Below are 20,334 nucleotides of genomic sequence, written 5' to 3'. Positions count from 1 at the left end.
GCAAAGCATGTGACCGCAAACTCGTCAACAGTTATTTCTGAATCTTTTCATGTTTTTAATCAAGATGCACATGTGATTTGATGCACTTCGCGATGTAAGACTTGTTTTATCACAATATAGATTTTGATTGTCACTCAGATCGTCTTGACATGGCGGAGCCATTTTGTTTGAAGCAAATGCAAGTGATACGAGTGGTGGAATTTGATTGGTCCATGGGAGAGGCATAGAAGGGACATAACTCGTGAGACCAGGAATTCCAGCCTAGTTCGGCAAGGGTGGAAACTCGACTTTTAAAGTCAGTTAATTCCCTTGACTCAGGAAGATGATGTAGTCCAGGCAAACTAGGAACAAACTGCAAACAGAATTAAGTTAATAGAGTTAAATGATTCAACAGTCCAAACGCATTCAGGAAATTTGTCGGCCATTTTGAATTTTTGTAGATTTGTCAATAGTCAAAAAGGTTCAATCGTTGTGAAAATCATTTTAGAAACACAATATGGCTATTTTGCAATACAACACATCCTTTTTTTTTATCAAAACATTGAACCTCATCTGAAACATCGAAGATATATTGATAATTGGTGGCCATATTGGATTATGCAAATTAGACATATTTCCCAAACTGGGCTTGCTTGGGACTTTAGTATGTTGTTTTGGGGACCTTTCAGAAAAGCACTGTGGTGAAATAAACAATTTGTTCCAAGTAAAAATCTATTTTGCCTGGACTTATGGGTATTATCAAACATGGAAAGAAGTGAAAATACCATTTTCTTCATCAGTAAATATGTAAACATTGGGACAGGTCATGAAGTGGGAAGAGACAAAAATTTAGTATTCAACTTATCCTGGCCTTAGCCTGATTCTGAGGTTCATGGTCCACCCTGTAAATCCCCATTCCTGTGTACACAGCCATTGTACAGCCACCAGCAGCAGACCCTGAGATAAGAATTACGTCTGTCTGACGCACAAGTACAGAAACCATCACCAGTCCAGCAAGCTGCTTCACCTCTCACAGCAGACAAATGAATAAAACTATTTCTGAATAAAATAATTAAAAAAATTATTTACATTTTAATAATAATAGCCATTGGCCTCACGCCAACTTCAACAGTTTTCCAGAATATCATGGTGTGTAGAAGACTGAAGGGTGGGTGTCACTTCGGTGCAGCCCAGCAGGTGGCACTGGCATGTGGATGGTGCGAACAAACCTAGAACCATAGTAGGGCCGATCTGGATTCGGACCCACCATCATAGGTTTCTGGTAGGCCTAGTGATGCGACTCTGCACAGCAATTGCAGCTAGACACACCAGAGACCCCAGCCTAGAACTGAAAACTGCTGATGGCATTACGACTAAGTTTGAGCTGTGTTCAATAGTGCCTGAACAGATTGTCAAGTATTGTACTACTATTAGGGTAATGCTATTTTTCAGGGCATTATCATTACAGAAACCTGAGGTCTTCCATTATCTGCCCGACTATTAAACGTGACGTCCCCTTCTCCATCCCTATGACGTCACCTCACAATCGGCGTGATAATGGCCTGTTGTCAAGCAATATGAGGGAATTATCAAGTTACAGTGGCCTGCTTATTTCTGATAACATGCGGTTTAATGATGATTCTATCCATTTTAGCTATAATATCTTGGAGTGTCATCTGGAAGCTGAAGTGTCAATGAAATTAAGGTTGACTTCTGAATTTCAACTTGTTTTTGTACAGATGCTAATACCTTCATCACGCAAGTGCCTGCATCTGTACCGAAACATTGCATATAAAAGACAAAAGAAGTCAACCCTCTGCCCTCCAGGCCTATCAATGCCCTCAGTCTCCCTCAACACCTGTAACCCTCTGCCCTCCCGGCCTATCAATGCCCTTTGAGTGGACAGGACTCAATGCTGTTGACAGCCAGGTTAAAGTTTGTCCACACTTTGGAGTTCTGGAAGCACACTGTCCCTCCTGCCCGCTTCTCCTGGCTGAGCTGAAAACAGAATCACGGGCTCAGCTGTAGATCCCAGATAGGCTTCTAGTCAAGGGTGTTACAATTCATTCTGCCTCGCACTGATGGTCATGTGGATATTTAACACGTTTGTTTACAACTTCGATCAAAGCCATGATGAGACAAAGGACAGTGATCATGAACAAGCAGAACCCTTATCCAACCTCAAACACACTGTTGCCATGTCAGCCATTTTGAAAATTTCTAAAGGTGAGGTGAAATTGGGTTTAACGTCGCATCCAAGATTATTGCACTTATATAGAAACGTGCATGCACGTGTCTGTGTGTGGCTGCTTGTATTAGTTTGGTCTAATGCCGATTTTATAGTGCTAGTCCACTGACTGCCGCAGTTTAACAAGAATACCCCACTCAGACACTGAATACTGACTCTGAACCGATCTTTGTTTTAGCCCCTTAATGCCAATTGCCAGGCAGGGTAACAACAAGTCCCATCCATGAACGTCTTTTGGTATGACACGGCCGGGGACTGAATGAACCACAAGATCACAGGCTGAATATTTCTAAACATCTGATCATTTTGACCAGGCCATCTTCCCGAGGCAAGGGCGTTTACTGACTATAAAAGTCCAGTTTCCACCTCTGCTGAACTAGGCTGGTAACACGGAGTTACATTTTGGCTGGACTAACGAGTCTATGCATTGTCCAATGAAAATAATGTGAACAAATTGGATTTCAATGTGCAGATTTCAGTCGACTGTTTGCAAAGCAAAAATACCGCAAACTGATATTTTGTCTTTCATGTTTTTAATCAAGGTGCTCCCATGATTTGATGCACTTCGCGGGGTAAGACCCATTTTATTACAGTATAGATCTTGATTATCGAGCAGATTGTCTTGACTAGGTGCCACCATTTTGTTTGATGCAAATGCAAGTGATACAAGAGATTGGTCAAAAGGAGGAACTTAGAACGGATATAATTCTTAACAGTCACTGGTGGCGCTACAATCGAGCCTGGGAATTCCAGTCTGGTTTGGCAAGGGTGGAAACTGGACTTTAATAGTCAGTTATCTCCCTTGCCTCTGGAAGCAACATATCAGCGTGTTGCCATGGTTACTTACATCTCTGTTGATGTCCCCAATACAGACCCAGTTGGTCCCGTTCTGACTGATGGCCCACTTGGAGTGGTCCTTGGTCTCCTTGAACACGATCCCCTCCGGCAGCACGATGGACTTCACGTTATACACCTGCAACGTAACATCAGATCACATGTACACAGACAGAAAACATCACATCGTCTCCTTGAACACGATTCCCCCCCGGCAACATGTCGGACTTCGCGTTATACACCTGCAACGTAACATCAGATCACATGTACACACACAGAAAACATCACATCGTCTCCTTGAACACAATCCCCCCCGGCAACACGATGGACTTCGCGTTATGCACCTGCAACGTAACATCAGATCACATGTACACACACAGAAAACATCACATCGTCTCCTTGAACACGATTCCCCCCCGGCAACATGTCGGACTTCACGTTATACACCGGAAACGTAACATCAGATAACATGTACACAGACAGAAAACATCACATTGTCTCCTTGAACACGATTCCCCCCGGCAACATGTCGGACTTCGCGTTATACACCTGCAACGTAACATCAGATCACATGTACACAGACAGAAAACATCACATTGTCTTCTACAACACACTCAGTGACAGTATACTGACTCCGAGCTGAGCAGTCCTTGTTCAGCCCATTAATGGTGAGTGTCAGGCAGGGTAACAAGTAGTACCATCTTTTAACGTCTTTTGGTATGCTGCGGCCAGGGATTGAACCCCGACCTTCCGCTCTCCAGGCAGACACTCCACCACTAGACCATTGAGGGGCTCTACAGCAGTAGTTTTTTCTAAGTCTTGCAAAACCTCTTTGGACCTAATCCTAGAGTTGAGGCCCAGACTACCTGGTACTCTACCTTAAACTTGCCGGCACAGCTGGAGTTCATCCTGCTGCCACTGTTCTGCCATGTCTCCGTCATCAAGTCACTCTGCAGGCTGGGAGCCACAAGGTCTTCATACAGATCTGACAACACAAACACACGTACATGTCTCTGTCACAAGGTCTTCATACAGATCTGACAACACACACACACGTACATGTCTCTGTCACAAGGTCTTCATACAGATCTGACAATACACACACACGTACATGTCTCTGTCACAAGGTCTTCATACAGATCTGACAACACACACACACGTACATGTCTCTGTCACAAGGTCTTCATACAGATCTGACAATACACACACACACGTACATGTCTCTGTCACAAGGTCTTCATACAGATCTGACAACACACACACAGCCACACGTACATGTCTCCGTCATCAAGTCACTCTGCAGGCTGGGAGCCACAAGGTCTTCATACAGATCTGACAACACACACACAGCCACACGTACATGTCTCTGTCACAAGGTCTTCATACAGATCTGACAACACACACACACGTACATGTCTCCATCATCAAGTCACTCTGCAGGCTGGGAGCCACAAGGTCTTCATACAGATCTGACAACACACACACAGCCACACGTACATGTCTCTGTCACAAGGTCTTCATACAGATCTGACAACACACACACACGTACATGTCTCCATCATCAAGTCACTCTGCAGGCTGGGAGCCACAAGGTCAGAGCCCAGTCAAGATAATCCAATCAATAATCAAAATCTATATTGTGATAAAACGGTTCTAACTTCGTGAAGTGCATCAAATCATGTGAGACATGAAAAGATTAGTAAAATATCTGCTGACGCCTAGTTGGCGGTACACATGCTTTGCAAATCCTGCAATCAACCAAATTCTGCACCGCAGTTTACAAACTGGTTGTCAATTTCGTTATGTGATTTTGATTGGACTATGCATAGGCTCATTAGTCCAGCCAAAATACAACTCCATAATACCAGCCTAGTTCAGCATGGGTGGAAACTGGACTTTCATAGTCAGTTATCTCCCTTGCCTCAGGAAGATGCCAATTATGGTAATGCATAGAAATATGCTGTATATTATTATCAATATACAACAGGATTTCGGATTGGGTCAGGTTCTTAGCACATGACAGACTATCTCACCTTACATTAATATACAAGCTTCTGATTTGTTAAGGAACGGGCAATTATTTTCAATATAGCCTGCTCATATACCCCGCTGAGAAATCAATCAGAACATATCTTGGGAAACTTGCTTATCTCACATTAGTATTGAACAGGTGAAATTAACCGATGTTTATCCGAATGCATTGTGTGAAGGGAAGTAATTCGGTTTGCATCGTCTGCTAGCTGTCAAAACATCTGAATCAAAAGTGTTTTACTCGGCGAACCCTATATTCCAGGTCCTATAAATGAATGTTGGTGAGATAAACTCGCTGTGTGCCAATCTCAAAGGGTATATGGTGTGATGTACCCTGTGTGTGATCCTTATGGCTCGGGGTACATAAGCTCACACACAAGGTACATCACACCTGACGGCTCAGGGGAACATAGGCTCACACACAGGGTACATCACATCTGATGGCTCAGGGTACATAGGCTCACACACAGGGTACATCACACCTGACGGCTCGGGATACATAGGCTCACACACAGGGTACATCACACCTGACGGCTCGGGATACATAGGCTCACACACAGGGTACATCACACCTGACGGCTCGGGATACAAAGGCTCACACACAGGGTACATCACACCTGACGGCTCGGGGTACATAGGCTCACACACAAGGTACATCACACCTGACGGCTCGGGGTACATAGGCTCACACACAGGGTACATCACACCTGACGGCTCGGGGTACATAGGCTCACACACAGGGTACATCACACCTGACGGCTCGGGATACATAGGCTCACACACAGGGTACATCACACCTGACGGCTCGGGGTACATAGGCTCACACACAGGGTACATCACACCTGACGGCTCGGGATACATAGGCTCACACACAGGGTACATCACACCTGACGGCTCGGGGTACAAAGGCTCACACACAGGGTACATCACACCTGACGGCTCGGGATACATAGGCTCACACACAGGGTACATCACACCTGACGGCTCGGGGTACATATGTTCTCACACAGGGTACATCACACCTGACGGCTCGGGGTACATAGGCTCACACACAGGGTACAGCACACCTGACGGCTCGGGGTACATATGTTCTCACACAGGGTACATCACACCTGACGGCTCGGGGTACATAGGCTCACACACAGGGTACAGCACACCTGACGGCTCGGGGTACATAGGCTCACACACAGGGTACATCACACCTGACGGCTCGGGATACAAAGGCTCACACACAGGGTACATCACACCTGACGGCTCGGGATACATAGGCTCACACACAGTGTACATCACACCTGACGACTCAGGGTACATAGGCTCACACACAGGGTACATCACACCTGACGGCTCGGGGTACATAGGCTCACACACAGGGTCCATCACACCTGACGGCTCGGGGTCCATAGGCTCACACACAGGGTACATCACACCTGACGGCTCGGGGTACATAGGCTCACACACAGGGTCCATCACACCTGACGGCTCGGGGTACATAGGGTCACACACAGGGTACATCACACCTGATGGCTCGGGATACATAGGCTCACACACAGGGTACATCACACCTGACGGCTCGGGGTACATAGGCTCACACACAGGGTCCATCACACCTGACGGCTCGGGATACATAGGCTCACACACAGGGTACATCACACCTGACGGCTCGGGATACATAGGCTCACACACAGGGTACATCACACCTGACGGCTCGGGATACATAGGCTCACACACAGGGTACATCACACCTGACGGCTCGGGGTACAAAGGCTCACACACAGGGTACATCACACCTGACGGCTCGGGATACAAAGGCTCACACACAGGGTACATCACACCTGACGGCTCGGGGTACATAGGCTCACACACAGGGTACATCACACCTGACGGCTCGGGGTACATAGGCTCACACACAGGGTACATCACACCTGACGGCTCGGGGTACAAAGGCTCACACACAGGGTACATCACACCTGACGGCTCGGGATACATAGGCTCACACACAGGGTACATCACACCTGACGGCTCGGGATACATAGGCTCACACACAGGGTACATCACACCTGACGGCTCGGGATACATAGGCTCACACACAGGGTACATCACACCTGACGGCTCGGGATACATAGGCTCACACACAGGGTACATCACACCTGACGGCTCGGGGTACAAAGGCTCACACACAGGGTACATCACACCTGACGGCTCGGGATACAAAGGCTCACACACAGGGTACATCACACCTGACGGCTCGGGGTACATAGGCTCACACACAGGGTACATCACACCTGACGGCTCGGGGTACATAGGCTCACACACAGGGTACATCACACCTGACGGCTCGGGGTACAAAGGCTCACACACAGGGTACATCACACCTGACGGCTCGGGATACATAGGCTCACACACAGGGTACATCACACCTGACGGCTCGGGATACATAGGCTCACACACAGGGTACATCACACCTGACGGCTCGGGATACATAGGCTCACACACAGGGTACATCACACCTGACGGCTCGGGATACATAGGCTCACACACAGGGTACATCACACCTGACGGCTCGGGATACATAGGCTCACACACAGGGTACATCACACCTGACGGCTCGGGATACATAGGCTCACACACAGGGTACATCACACCTGACGGCTCGGGATACATAGGCTCACACACAGGGTACATCACACCTGACGGCTCGGGGTACAAAGGCTCACACACAGGGTACATCACACCTGACGGCTCGGGATACATAGGCTCACACACAGGGTACATCACACCTGACGGCTCGGGGTACATAGGCTCACACACAAGGTACATCACACCTGACGGCTCGGGGTACATAGGCTCACACACAGGGTACATCACACCTGACGGCTCGGGGTACATAGGCTCACACACAAGGTACATCACACCTGACGGCTCGGGGTACATAGGCTCACACACAGGGTACATCACACCTGACGGCTCGGGGTACATAGGCTCACACACAAGGTACATCACACCTGACGGCTCGGGATACATAGGCTCACACACAGGAAACATCACACCATATACCCCTCGAGATCGGTTGACAACTTAGGTCTTTGAAGTTTTGTTTCAAATGTGGTATTGATGCAGAAGAACGTCCTATCAAAACTTGACAAAATCGTGTAAATGTTCCAATGATCGATGGATAAGCTATGTAACGCTCCTATCGAGTTCTTACCTGCATGGAAGTTTGAGAACTTGGCAAAGCTGGTGAACTTTGTTCCTGCCAAGGATGATAGGGTGACCTTGTTTGACCACGGAGGCGTCTCCAGCCGCGTGTTCTTGACGACCGACATCAGGTCCGGGTTGTTGTTCAGGAAGGAGTCAGGGGTGAAGTGGTCATACAGCCGGATGTAGTTGAAGAACAGCTGCTTGGCTGTGGGCAGAGACGGCACACAAACAACTTGACCACATGAAGGAAAAACGTACCAGTGCGACAGGGAGAGTGTTTTACACGGCTTTTGGCAATCACAAACATCATGGCAGGCGACACCAGAAATGGGCTTCACATTGGACCCATTGGAATCAAACCTTGGCCTTTGGGTTGACGAGGGAACCTAGATCACTAGACTATCACACGGTCCAAAAACAATTGTAGGTGACATCATAATAGTGATGTCATAATAATACTGCACATGCTGTTGATGTTTAACGCCGCACTCCGCAATATTCCAGCCATATGACGGCGGTCTGTAAATAATCAAGTCTGGACCAGTCAATCCAGTGATTGACATCATGAGCATCGATCCACACAATTGGGATACGATGACATGCATCAACCAAGTCAGCAAATCTGACCACCAAATCCCAATAGTCGCCTCTTACGACAAGCATGGGTTATTGAAGACCTATTCTAACCTGGATCTTTACGGGTGTGACCATGTTGAGTGAGTGAGTGAGTGAGTTTTTGTTTTACGCCGCTTTTAGCAATATTCCAGCAATATCATGGCGGGGGACACCAGAAATGGGCTTCACACATTGTACCCATGTCGGGATTCGAACCCGGGTCTTCGGCGTGACGAGCTAACGCTTTAACCACTAGGCTACCCGACCGCCCCGTGACCATGTTGAGTAATATTTACTTTAGTACGTAGAACATAGGATCTGCATGTACAATCAGTGTCAATCACTGTCAAACACTTCAGCTCCCAATATATAGCAAAACAAATTCTTGTCCAATACATGGCCCTATTAACAATACAGTCTTTGCCTCATGAAGCATATCACTTCAGATGGTTCCTCAAGAATAACTCTAAAAGGTCATAAATGTCTCACCGATAGCGTTGAGCTGGGAGTAACTGTAGGACACGCACAGGAAGCTCTGTCCAAAGCTCAGGGCATTGTGGGGCCACGTGTAGCTCTCGTTCTTGTAGCGTGGGAACTGCGGGGTGCTGTGAACCAACCAGTAGCCAGTCTTGTTATCAAACGCCACGACACCTGGAAGGAAAAACACATCAACAATCAAACATACATATTCCTTTTAGGATCGAGTGAGTGAATAGTGTTAGAGGACACTTTGAGCAATATTCCAGCCACACACAAGGGACACAAGAAATGGGCGTTACTCATTGTAGCATGTAGGGATTCAAACTCGGGCAGTCAGGGTGAAGAACAAACACTTTAACCAGGAGGCTACCCAATCACTCCAAATAAAATAAGCAGAGCAAGTATGTTCAGAAACTTGAACCTGGTCCAAAAATAGATGCCTAATCTCTTGACAGTTGGTTTTCACTTGCTTTGTATTTCAGTTACATCACATCGTGTCTGCTTGATGTGGGATGAAAGCCCTGAATGAAACAGAGGTGTATTCAGGTTTATTCAAACCAATGACACATGGATCCTGGCATGGCTAAGGTATGTAACTCTGTGGCACTGTAAACTACTGGGCCATTCCTACCTCCCACTCCCACTCTGATGAGACGGATTGAGAGACATCACATACTAGTAATGGTAGAAAAATATTGTTCCTACATCAACAGTGTCTATAATGTTAGTGACAGTAGAAACTATTGTTCCTATATCAACAGTGTCTATAATGTTAGTGACAGTAGAAACTATTGTTCCTATATCAACAGTGTCTATAATGTTAGTAATGGTAGAAACTATTGTTCCTACATCAACAGTGTCTATAATGTTAGTGACAGTAGAAACTATTGTTCCTATATCAACAGTGTCTATAATGTTAGTAATGGTAGAAACTATTGTTCCTACATCAACAGTGTCTATAATGTTAGTAACGGTAGAAACTATTGTTCCTCTATCAACAGTGTCTATAATGTTAGTAATGGTAGAAACTATTGTTCCTACATCAACAGTGTCTATAATGTTAGTGACAGTAGAAACTATTGTTCCTACATCAACAGTGTCTATAATGTTAGTAATGGTAGAAACTATTGTTCCTATAGCAACAGTGTCTATAATGTTAGTAATGGTAGAAACTATTGTTCCTATATCAACAGTGTCTATAATGTTAGTAATGGTAGAAACTATTGTTCCTATATCAACAGTGTCTATAATGTTAGTAACGGTAGAAACTATTGTTCCTATATCAACAGTGTCTATAATGTTAGTAACGGTAGAAACTATTGTTCCTATATCAACAGTGTCTATAATTTTAGTAACAGTAGAAACTATTGTTCCTCTATCAACAGTGTCTATAATGTTAGTAATGGTAGAAACTATTGTTCCTATATCAACAGTGTCTATAATGTTAGTGACGGTAGAAACTATTGTTCCTACATCAACAGTGTCTATAATGTTAGTGACAGTAGAAACTATTGTTCCTTTATGAACAGTGTCTATAATGTTAGTAATGGTAGAAACTATTGTTCCTACATCAACAGTGTCTATAATGTTAGTGACAGTAGAAACTATTGTTCCTATATCAACAGTGTCTATAATGTTAGTAATGGTAGAAACTATTGTTCCTATATCAACAGTGTCTATAATGTTAGTAACGGTAGAAACTATTGTTCCTATATCAACAGTGTCTATAATGTTAGTAATGTTAGAAACTATTGTTCCTATATCAACAGTGTCTATAATGTTAGTAACAGTAGAAACTATTGTTCCTCTATCAACAGTGTCAATAATGTTAGTAATGGTAGAAACTATTGTTCCTATATCAACAGTGTCTATAATGTTAGTGACGGTAGAAACTATTGTTCCTACATCAACAGTGTCTATAATGTTAGTGACAGTAGAAACTATTGTTCCTTTATCAACAGTGTCTATAATGTTAGTAATGGTAGAAAATATTGTTCCTACATCAACAGTGTCTATAATGTTAGTGACAGTAGAAACTATTGTTCCTACATCAACAGTGTCTATAATGTTAGTGACAGTAGAAACTATTGTTCCTATATCAACAGTGTCTATAATGTTAGTAATGGTAGAAACTATTGTTCCTATATCAACAGTGTCTATAATGTTAGTAACGGTAGAAACTATTGTTCCTATATCAACAGTGTCTATAATGTTAGTAATGGTAGAAACTATTGTTCCTATATCAACAGTGTCTATAATGTTAGTAACAGTAGAAACTATTGTTCCTCTATCAACAGTGTCTATAATGTTAGTAGTGGTAGAAACTATTGTTCCTCTATCAACAGTGTCTATAATGTTAGTAACAGTAGAAACTATTGTTCCTATATCAACAGTGTCTATAATGTTAGTGACAGTAGAAACTATTGTTCCTATATCAACAGTGTCTATAATGTTAGTGACAGTAGAAACTATTGTTCCTATATCAACAGTGTCTATAATGTTAGTAAGGGTAGAAACTATTGTTCCTATATCAACAGTGTCTATAATGTTAGTGACAGTAGAAACTATTGTTCCTATATCAACAGTGTCTGTAATGTTAGTAATGGAAGAAACTATTGTTCCTATATCAACATTGTCTATAATGTTAGTAATGGTAGAAACTATTGTTCCTATATCAACCGTGTCTATAATGTTAGAAACTATTGTTCCTATATCAACATTGTCTATAATGTTAGTAATGGTAGAAACTATTGTTCCTATATCAACAGTGTCTATAATGTTAGTAACAGTAGAAACTATTGTTCCTCTATCAACAGTGTCTATAATGTTAGTAACAGTAGAAACTATTGTTCCTCTATCAACAGTGTCTATAATGTTAGTGACAGTAGAAACTATTGTTCCTCTATCAACAGTGTCTATAATGTTAGTGACAGTAGAAACTATTGTTCCTATATCAACAGTGTCTATATTGTTAGTAACAGTAGAAACTATTGTTCCTCTATCAACAGTGTCTATAATGTTAGTGACAGTAGAAACTATTGTTCCTATATCAACAGTGTCTATAATGTTAGTAACAGTAGAATCTATTGTTCCTCTATCAACAGTGTCTATAATGTTAGTAACAGTAGAAACTATTGTTCCTATATCAACAGTGTCTATAATGTTAGTAATGGTAGAAACTATTGTTCCTATATCAACAGTGTCTATAATGTTAGTGACAGTAGAAACTATTGTTCCTCTATCAACAGTGTCTATAATGTTAGTAATGGTAGGAACTATTGTTCCTATATCAACAGTGTCTATAATGTTAGTGACAGTAGAAACTATTGTTCCTCTATCAACAGTGTCTATAATGTTAGTAATGGTAGAAACTATTGTTCCTCTATCAACAGTGTCTATAATGTTAGTAACGGTAGAAACTATTGTTCCTATAGCAACAGTGTCTATAATGTTAGTCACGTAGAAACTATTGTTCCTATAGCAACAGTGTCTATAATGTTAGTAATGGTAGAAACTATTGTTCCTATATCAACAGTGTCTATAATGTTAGTAATGGTAGAAACTATTGTTCCTATAGCAACAGTGTCTATAATGTTAGTAACGGTAGAAACTATTGTTCCTATAGCAACAGTGTCTATAATGTTAGTAATGGTCGAAACTATTGTTCCTATATCAACAGTGTCTATAATTCTATAATGTTAGTAACGGTAGAAACTATTGTTCCTATAGCAACAGTGTCTATAATGTTAGTAATGGTTGAAACTATTGTTCCTATAGCAACAGTGTCTATAATGTTAGTAATGGTAGAAACTATTGTTCCTATATCAACAGTGTCTATAATGTTAGAAACTATTGTTCCTATAGCAACAGTGTCTATAATGTTAGTAATGGTAGAAACTATTGTTCCTATATCAACAGTGTCTATAATGTTAGTAACGGTAGAAACTATTGTTCCTATATCAACAGTGTCTATAATGTTAGTAATGGTAGAAATTATTGTTCCTATATCAACAGTGTCTATAATGTTAGAAACTATTGTTCCTCTATCAACAGTGTCTATAATGTTAGTAATGGTAGAAATTATTGTTCCTATATCAACAGTGTCTATAATGTTAGAAACTATTGTTCCTATAGCAACAGTGTCTATAATGTTAGTAATGGTAGAAACTATTGTTCCTATATCAACAGTGTCTATAATGTTAGTAACGGTAGAAACTATTGTTCCTATATCAACAGTGTCTATAATGTTAGTAATGGTAGAAACTATTGTTCCTATATCAACAGTGTCTATAATGTTACTAACGGTAGAAACTATTGTTCCTATAGCAACAGTGTTTATAATGTTAGTGACAGTAGAAACTATTGTTCCTATATCAACAGTGTCTATAATGTTACTAACGGTAGAAACTATTGTTCCTATAGCAACAGTGTTTATAATGTTAGTAACGGTAGAAACTATTGTTCCTATAGCAACAGTGTCTGTAATGTTAGTAACGGTAGAAACTATTGTTCCTATATAAACAGTGTCTATAATGTTAGTAATGGTAGAAACTATTGTTCCTATAGCAACAGTGTCCATGATGTTCGTGTGGCCATGGAGAGACATGTGACGGCTACCTACCCTTCGTGTGGCCGTGGTTGAGGGACTCCTGGTCGTTGGGGTCATCGTCGTTGTACATCAGGTACATGAAGTCATCAGTCTACAACAGACCAACAACCATGTCTATGTAAAAAATGTGTCTAAGTATAAACCATGTCTACGTTTTAACATCTTGGGGTGAAATCCTATTGTTTTAATGAGGCCTTTTTTTCATAGACTAACCCATTATCAGGGACAGTCAACATAATATCCGTCAGTCCCAGGGATATTCTACAGAATGTACACCTTGTCTCTGGGATATTCCATAGAAAGTAGACCTTGAGCCCCTGCACTGCAAATATATACGCTAACAACAGTCAACATTATTTCAGCTTAAGGCCACATTTTTCTCATTTTATGCCACGCAGATTTTTAACAAAGTCAAAATAAAATTTGTGAAGCTAAATATCTTGCATATTATTTGTCAAGAATATGTTTGGATTGGTTGGTTTATTTGGCAAAATAACTGCTTACACTGTTGATAATTTAGAAATGTAGTACTCTTACAGTGAAATGTATGTATATGTACTTCTGAGAAGCCCTAAATTATTCTCCTAATAAGAGGATAGAAGTGGCCAGAGGCTGAACACCATGCACTAAAACACTCTTAACATTGTTAATTAAGAACCCCCACAGGTCTAAAATGACGAGATTTATTTGGCCGAAGTAGGTAAAATATGCAGACCAGGTACAATGAAAAGCACAAAAGTAACACAATAAGAAAGTGTATACTGGAATGGCTTAGATCTAAATTAGCTCAGTCATAAAATTTAAACTTAAAGAGAAAATACTAAGTTGCTCGTAGAATGTAACTTGTACTTAGCCTTCTACCCACCGGGACATACAACTAGAATATATTGAACAGAAAACACTGCTAGTGGGCAGAAAACAAAAACAAATGTGTTCGAAGTAGCGTTTAGCTAGCCAATGACACCGAAAGGCGGGCAGTTAAACCATCCCTCTTGGGAGGATCGGAGTGAGTGAGTATTGTTTTACACCGCTTTTAGCAATATTCTAACAATATCACGGCGGGGGACACCAGAAATGGACTTCACACATTGTACCCATGTCGGGAATCGAACCCGGATCTTCTGCGTGACGAGTGAATGCTTTAACCACTAGGCTACCCCACCGCCTCTGGCATGATGGGAAAAGAATATTAGGTCTCGTTAGCCCGAGACAAGAACATAGAAACAGGCATTATGGGTAGAAATTTGACCCGGAAAAGGCCTAGCAGACCGAAAACTATATAAACAAAGCTCTATCCCAAATGGAACCTAGCAGACCGAAAACTATATAAACAAAGCTATACCCCAAGTGGATCCTAGCAGACTGAAAACTATATAAACAATGCTATACCCCAAGTGGAACCTAGCAGCCGAAAACTGTATTAAACAAAGCTATACCCCAAGTGGATCCTAGCAGACTGAAAACTGTATTAAACAAAGCTATACCCCAAGTGGAACCTAGCAGCCGAAAACTGTATTAAACAAAGCTATACCAAAAGTGGATCCTAGCAGACTGAAAACTATATAAACAAAGCTATACCCCAAGTGGATCCTAGCAGACTGAAAACTATATAAACAAAGCTATACCCCAAGTGGAACCTAGCAGCCGAAAACTGTATTAAACAAAGCTATACCCCAAGTGGAACCTAGCAGCCGAAAACTGTATTAAACAAAGCTATACCCCAAGTGGAACCTAGCAGACTGAAAACTGTATTAAACAAAGCTATACCCCAAGTGGAACCTAGCAGCCGAAAACTGTATTAAACAAAGCTATACCCCAAGTGGATCCTAGCAGACTGAAAACTGTATTAAACAAAGCTATACCCCAAGTGGATCCTAGCAGACTGAAAACTGTATTAAACAAAGCTAAACCCCAAGTGGATCCTAGCTGGCTGAAAACTATATAAACAAAGCTATACCCCAAGTGGATCCTTGCAGGCTGAAAACTATATAAACAAAGCTATACCCCAAGTGGATCCTAGCAGACCGAAAACTATATAAACAAAGCTATACCCCAAGTGGATCCTAGCAGGCTGAAAACTATATAAACAAAGCTATACCCCAAGTGGATCCTAGCAGACCGAAAACTATATAAACAAAGCTATACCCCAAGTGGATCCTAGCAGACTGAAAACTATATAAACAAAGCTATACCCCAAGTGGATCCTAGCAGACCGAAAACTATATAAACAAAGCTATACCCCAAGTGGATCCTAGCAGACCGAAAACTATATAAACAAAGCTATACCCCAAGTGGATCCTAGCAGACTGAAAACTGTATTAAACAAAGCTAAACCCCAAGTGGATCCTAGCTGGCTGAAAACTATATAAACAAAGCTATACCCCAAGTGGATCCTAGCTGGCTGAAAACTATATAAACAAAGCTATACCCCAAGTGGATCCTAGCAGGCTGAAAACTATATAAACAAAGCTATACCCCAAGTGGAACCTAGCAGCCGAAAACTGTATTAAACAAAGCCATACCCCAAGTGGATCCTAGCAGGCTGAAAACTGTATTAAACAATGCTAAATGTGAATGCCTGTACAAAAACAAGAAAGCCTCACATGAACATACAAAATAAACAGACTCTACTACAAACGGTATGCGGCAAAATAAATGTTCTTGGGAATCTTAATTAATCATTTTCAATCTACCGACAGAAAATGTGAAAATGATAGACAGAGGAAGGAGGAAGGAAGGAGGGAGTGAATCTCACCGGCTTGGACTCGTAGATGGCCTGTAGTGTGTAGTAGACAGCGTGGTTGGTAGAATTCATCGACATTTTGGACAGCTGCCATGACGGATTGAGCACATCCATGTAGAAGTGGCCGTAGCCATCTCGGAGCATCGGGTTCGACTTGTTGGACCTCAGCTCCGGCAACTTGTAAATGATGAACCTGGAATACATGGTTCATTTATCAGGTCTGCTGAAACATGTGGTAAAAATCACTGAAACATGTGGTGAAAATCACTGAAACATGTGGTGAAAATCACTGAAACAGGTGGTGAAAATCACTGAAACATATGGTGACAGTTACTGAAACATATTGTGAAAATCACTGAAACAGGTGGTGAAAATCACTGAAACATATGGTGACAGTTACTGAAACATATTGTGAAAATCACTGAAACATGTGGTGACAGTTACTGAAACGTATTGTGAAAATCACCGAAACATATTGTGAAAATCACTGAAACATATTGTGAAAATCACTGAAACATATTGTGAAAATCACTGAAACATATGGTGACAGTTACTGAAACATATTGTGAAAATCACTGAAACATATTGTGAAAATCACTGAAACATATGGTGAAAAACACTGAAACATACAGTGACAGTTACTGAAACATATTGTGAAAATCACTGAAACATATGGTGACTTTTTCACAGTTCTATATCACCAAACATGGCGGACAGAAAAAATTCTTCTTTACTTGCTACAACTAGCAAATATTGCTCTCTTATTATTTCCGTCCCACAGATCCTGTGGGTACAGCCACGGCAAGTGTCACATACCAAAGCATGCTGGATTTTTCTACCTGTTTTCTCTCACTTAATACACTTCACAGGCGCTGTAACAGTCTTGATTGCAAGTGATGTTGTTGCTTTAAGTGTTTAAGAGGTCGCCTTCTGCCTTAGCAACTTCGGCTGACCTGTCCCTCTTTGGGACTTATGTGTGTGAGTAGTGTACACATATTTATGGCGATTTTTAGAATTCATAAAATTTCTGTTTTTGTATTGGTAAAATTTCTATTTTCGTATATTGACATGATTTCATTTTTTATCTTTGGCTGCTTTGTTCGTATACATTCAAGTAGCTTCCATCTCTGAGAATTAGATTTAGTTTGGCCTTCGCTATAGCATAATTATAGTAAACTAGGGAGCTGTTATTTGCAGGGGAATCAGGTTAAAACTGACCTGTGCCAAAACGACCCACACGTTTGGTGAAAAGGCCAATAAAAATCGCAACACATGTTTTAACTGCTTCACAACTTTTCACCCTTTCTAAATGGCATTGTGTATTCATAGCTTTTGGCTATGGGAGCCATGCCAATTTACACTTGTTAGAGGAGTCCCAAAGTACGTGATCTAAACTACCAATTACCAGACTTCTGTGTCTGTGGAAGCCTCGGTGGCTGAGTGGGTTAGATCGCTGACTTTGTGTGCTGGCGATTAGGTGCCTCACTTGAGAGTGGTGGTTCGAATCCCGGATAGGACTCGATCCTTAAAGGGGCACTGATCTAAAGCAATTCCCCAGGACTGGTTGTTGCCTATGTTATTGTTTTTTCCCTGTGAGTACCCGGATGATACGCAATGCAACTGAGTGTGACAAGAGACTGGGCTACCGTCTGCAAGGACAGCAAAATAAACTTGGAGGCAATATTTGTTTTACCCATTTTTGAACACTGATTGGTTAACCGTGATCTATAAATGTTAATTAATTTCTTCAGCCTAAACAAACAAACAAAAAGAACGGCGATTCCATCAGTTGTCGTCATTTGGAAACACCCCTGATCGTTATAGTTTAAAAAAAGTATCAATGCAGTGAAAGCAGGTACAGGTATAATTAGTGGTAGCACCACTCAGAATACCTGACGAAAGGTTCCCATCTGGCATGTACTGTGTCTGCGGTAATTATTCAATCTAAATCCAGGTTGGAAGTGAGGTGAAATGTGTGTTATGTAATATGCACGCGGCAGCCCAGCAAGAGATGAATGATCAGTTGATTTACTTTTTTTGTAAATCAGCAGATCGTTTCTTAGTCATCAAAGGATTAACAGAAAATACATTGATTGATTAAATTTCCAGTTACTGGTACTTCCATTTTCTGGCCGCTGCACATGGCAAACACGTACGCCAGTTGATATTCTCACGATCTTACCAAACTGAGAAAGACATGTTTTATTGACTGCACTGTATTTTTAAACTCCCGGACGTTTCCGGACGTCTGATGAAACCTCCCGGACGTTTCCGGACGCCCCCAGACGTTAAATAGCAGGACACCATAAATTGGTAGGTTGTAATTATGATATTTGCATTTTGTTTTCCTTCATTTGCTGTAGCATTGGACAGATTCATTCCTGTTCCTCTACGTCTTGGTTGGGAAATTCTTCGATGCGTGATAGTCGTTGCTTTCACAAGTCTTTTTCTTTATAAGCGTGTATATATTACAGTCAATTTGTAAAATGTGATTCTCTCAGGCAATTTATAAAATGTGTAAATATTTCAGTCATTTTGACTGAAAAATCTGTCCATTTCTTTAACAGATTGACTAAAACTGATTAAGACGATCAAAAGGGCCTATAAACATCACAATAGATTATTATGTAGGATTAGAAGCCAAACAATATAGAATATACTTTTCATCGTTACATTTTCAGTCTCTTGGTGATGATATTAAACATAAAAATGTTTGGAATTCGTTATCATAATAATACAAATAGACATATTTTCCAGTCAATTTGTAAAATAACTGAATATTCAGGCTTTTAATGAATTTCCTAAGTGAAAATTTTGCACATTTTGACTGTAAATAATATAAACACGATAAAATAAGCAATGCTCAGGAGAAATATTTATTTTGTGTTGCAAGTCAAAATAGTGTAAACGAAAATCACACAATTACAAGGCAAGTGACTTATCAAAAGTTCATCACCATTACCGATGCTACCCACAATGATTCATACATTTCCTTATTATTACCAAAACTGTATTTCATTTTGTTGATAGATGTGACCATACGCCCTTATACTATCAATAAAAGTGACAAATGCGCTTACGAATTGCGCAGCACAGGTCGCGAACTAGTCTAGGTTTCTGCAATATCATCTGGGTGCTCACGGGAAAAAACAATAACAAAGGCAACAACCAGTCCCGGGGTGCTTTAGGTCAGTGCCCCTTTAAAGTACTAGTTGTACTTAAATAAGAAAGTGTTATCCCAAATATAACATTTGTTACATTGGTGACTATAGCTGTTTGTCACTTGATTGAAACTCGACTTTTGACTTACCAATCTACTGGTTTTCCCGTTGAAGACATACATTGCACACTGTACGCACCGGAAACACAACACAAGAAGACGACTACTGCTAACATGTTGGCACGAAACATTGGTCGAGTAATTTAAGCTGTGTTTTCGTCTGCAATCACGAGTTCTGGTTTGTCAAGCTTGTTTTTTTGTCTTCAATCTGGATCTAGTTTCCATTGATTTTAGCATAAGGAACTGAATCCGGTTTGACGGGCACCTGCTGGGACCATTCGTTGAATGTATATTTGTAGAACAAATATTCTTAACTA

General features: G+C 41.5%; 1 protein-coding gene across 3 annotated transcripts; it reads right to left on the bottom strand.

The window, feature by feature from the left end:
- Positions 1 to 188: 188 nt before the first annotated feature.
- On the bottom strand, positions 189 to 20,227 carry LOC124121284 (plancitoxin-1-like). Of its 3 annotated transcripts, none has more exons than XM_048389884.1 (9): positions 20,048 to 20,227; positions 16,750 to 16,930; positions 14,007 to 14,085; positions 9,395 to 9,556; positions 8,298 to 8,495; positions 4,339 to 4,393; positions 3,940 to 3,991; positions 3,075 to 3,200; positions 189 to 1,977 (listed from the first exon to the last, which is right to left on the bottom strand). In XM_048389884.1, the coding sequence occupies exons 1-9, from the start codon at positions 20,146 to 20,148 to the stop codon at positions 1,864 to 1,866; spliced, it is 1,068 nt and encodes a 355-aa protein (XP_048245841.1). In that variant the 5' UTR covers positions 20,149 to 20,227; the 3' UTR covers positions 189 to 1,863. The 3 variants fall into 3 exon arrangements, with proteins under 3 accessions (XP_048245841.1, XP_048245840.1, XP_046340216.2); XM_048389883.1 differs by lacking the exon at positions 4,339 to 4,393 and having other exon boundaries at positions 189 to 1,792; positions 1,836 to 1,977; positions 3,940 to 4,046; XM_046484260.2 differs by lacking the exon at positions 4,339 to 4,393 and having other exon boundaries at positions 3,940 to 4,046; positions 20,048 to 20,226.
- Positions 20,228 to 20,334: the final 107 nt, after the last annotated feature.

This window comes from Haliotis rufescens, unplaced genomic scaffold (assembly GCF_023055435.1).
Source record: "Haliotis rufescens isolate VD_foot unplaced genomic scaffold, xgHalRufe1.0.p SCAF_8, whole genome shotgun sequence".
NCBI lineage: Eukaryota > Metazoa > Mollusca > Gastropoda > Lepetellida > Haliotidae > Haliotis > Haliotis rufescens.
The sequence above is the reverse complement of the archived record's forward strand: the minus strand, read 5'-3'. Positions and strand labels throughout refer to the sequence as shown.